The sequence below is a fragment of the Dipodomys ordii genome, unplaced genomic scaffold (assembly GCF_000151885.1).
Source record: "Dipodomys ordii isolate 6190 unplaced genomic scaffold, Dord_2.0 Scaffold345, whole genome shotgun sequence".
NCBI classification, from domain to species: domain Eukaryota; kingdom Metazoa; phylum Chordata; class Mammalia; order Rodentia; family Heteromyidae; genus Dipodomys; species Dipodomys ordii.
Window position 1 is genome coordinate 5,304 of NW_012267561.1, and position 1,527 is coordinate 6,830.

The 1,527-nt window shown below is 60.7% G+C and overlaps 1 gene segment (V, D, J or C); it reads right to left on the reverse strand.

Annotated features, from left to right (window-relative positions):
* Positions 1-242: 242 nt before the first annotated feature.
* Positions 243-1,527, reverse strand: part of LOC106001654 — a 55,062-nt gene continuing 53,777 nt past the window's right edge. The window contains 2 exon segments of the C gene segment in view: positions 243-680; positions 789-1,115. Of these exon segments, the coding sequence occupies positions 358-680; positions 789-1,115 (650 nt within the window).

Below are 1,527 nucleotides of genomic sequence, written 5' to 3' on the forward strand. Positions count from 1 at the left end.
GAGGGTGTGTGTAAGTCTGTCTGTCCCGGGGCCGTGGGCCTGGAGGGATGCCTGAGGGAGGGGCTGTGGGGCCTGGGCTGCTTCCCTCGGAGGGCCAAGTCCCTAGCTGGCTTCCCCACTGGGCGCGATCTGGCCGAATCCCTCCCCGGGTGATGGCGGCCGAGCCCTTGGAGCCCGGCCTGTCCCCACTGCACAAGGCCCAGGCAGGAGATGGGCTCTGAGCCTCAGAAAAGACCAGGACATCCTCGCAGGTCCCAGGCTTCACTGGGTGCTTTATTTACATGGGGAGGGGTGGCGGGTGCCAGCCTCCTGTGGACCGAGGCCCAGAGGGAGGCGCGGGCTGCTGAGGCCCAGCTCTCATTTACCCGGAGACCGGGAGATGGTCTTCTGCGTGAAGTGGTTGTGCAGGGCCTCGTGCATCACGGAGCAGGTGAAGCTGTCTCCTTTCTCCCACCTGCTCTTGTCTACTGGCAGCTTGCTGTAGAGGAAGTAGGACCCATCGGAGTCCAAGACGGGTGTGGTGCTCTTGTAGCTCTCCTCTGGCCGGCCATTGCTCCTCCATTCCACAAAGATATCCTCAGGGTAGAATCCTTGTGCCAAGCAGGTCAGGCTGAGCTTTGTGTTGGTCATCTGCTCCTTTGGTGGTGGCAAGACGTACACTTGTGGCTCTCGGGGTTGCCCTGTGGGGACAGAGGTCAGCAGAGGTCACTGCCGGGGCTGAGGGCTGTCCACGCCAGGCTCCGCCCTGTGGGCGTGGCCACCCGGCACTCTCAGCACATTGCTCCCACCTTTGACTTTGGAGATGGTTTTCTCAATGGGGACTGGGAGGTCGTTGTTCTTGACTTTGCACTTGAACTCCTTTCCCGACAGCCAGTCCTGGTGCCGGATGGGCAGGACGCTGACCACTCGGAGTGTGCTGTTGTACTGCTGTTCTGGGCGCTGGGTCTGGGCCTCGTGTACCTCCACATTGTCCATAAACCAGGTGATATCGGCCTTAGGGTTCTCCTGGCTCAGGTCTACTACCACACAGGTGACCTTGGGGGTCAGAGAAATCGTGAGGGTGTCCTGGGGCTTCGGGGGAAATATGAAGACAGATGGTCCTCCTACACAATTTTCTGTTGATGGAGAGATCGATAAGTTAGTGCTCTGCCAGGGCCAACCTCTTTAGGACAGCTTCAATGGGCCTTCCTTCCCTCCTGGTCTTACCTGGGCACTTGGGACATTCGGAAGGAGGCTTTTCTCTTGGCTCTGCAGAAACAAGGTTTTGGTTACTGGGGCAGAGGGAGGAGGAGCCACACAGAGCTGGGGAGATGGCCCTGGGGAAGGCTCGGGTCCCATGCTGACTGGGCCTGCTGTGGTCCTGGGCACCAGGAGACCCGTGTCCACCCTGTCTGTCCAGAGGGTCCGGAGGGCATGCACTGAGAACACCTCTTCCTGCCTGAGCGATGGGTGCAGATGCCTCCCATCACCTCTGGGGTCCTCTCCCTGGCTGGCGCTGTGCAAGCCTGGCTCCGGGGACCCTCCCTC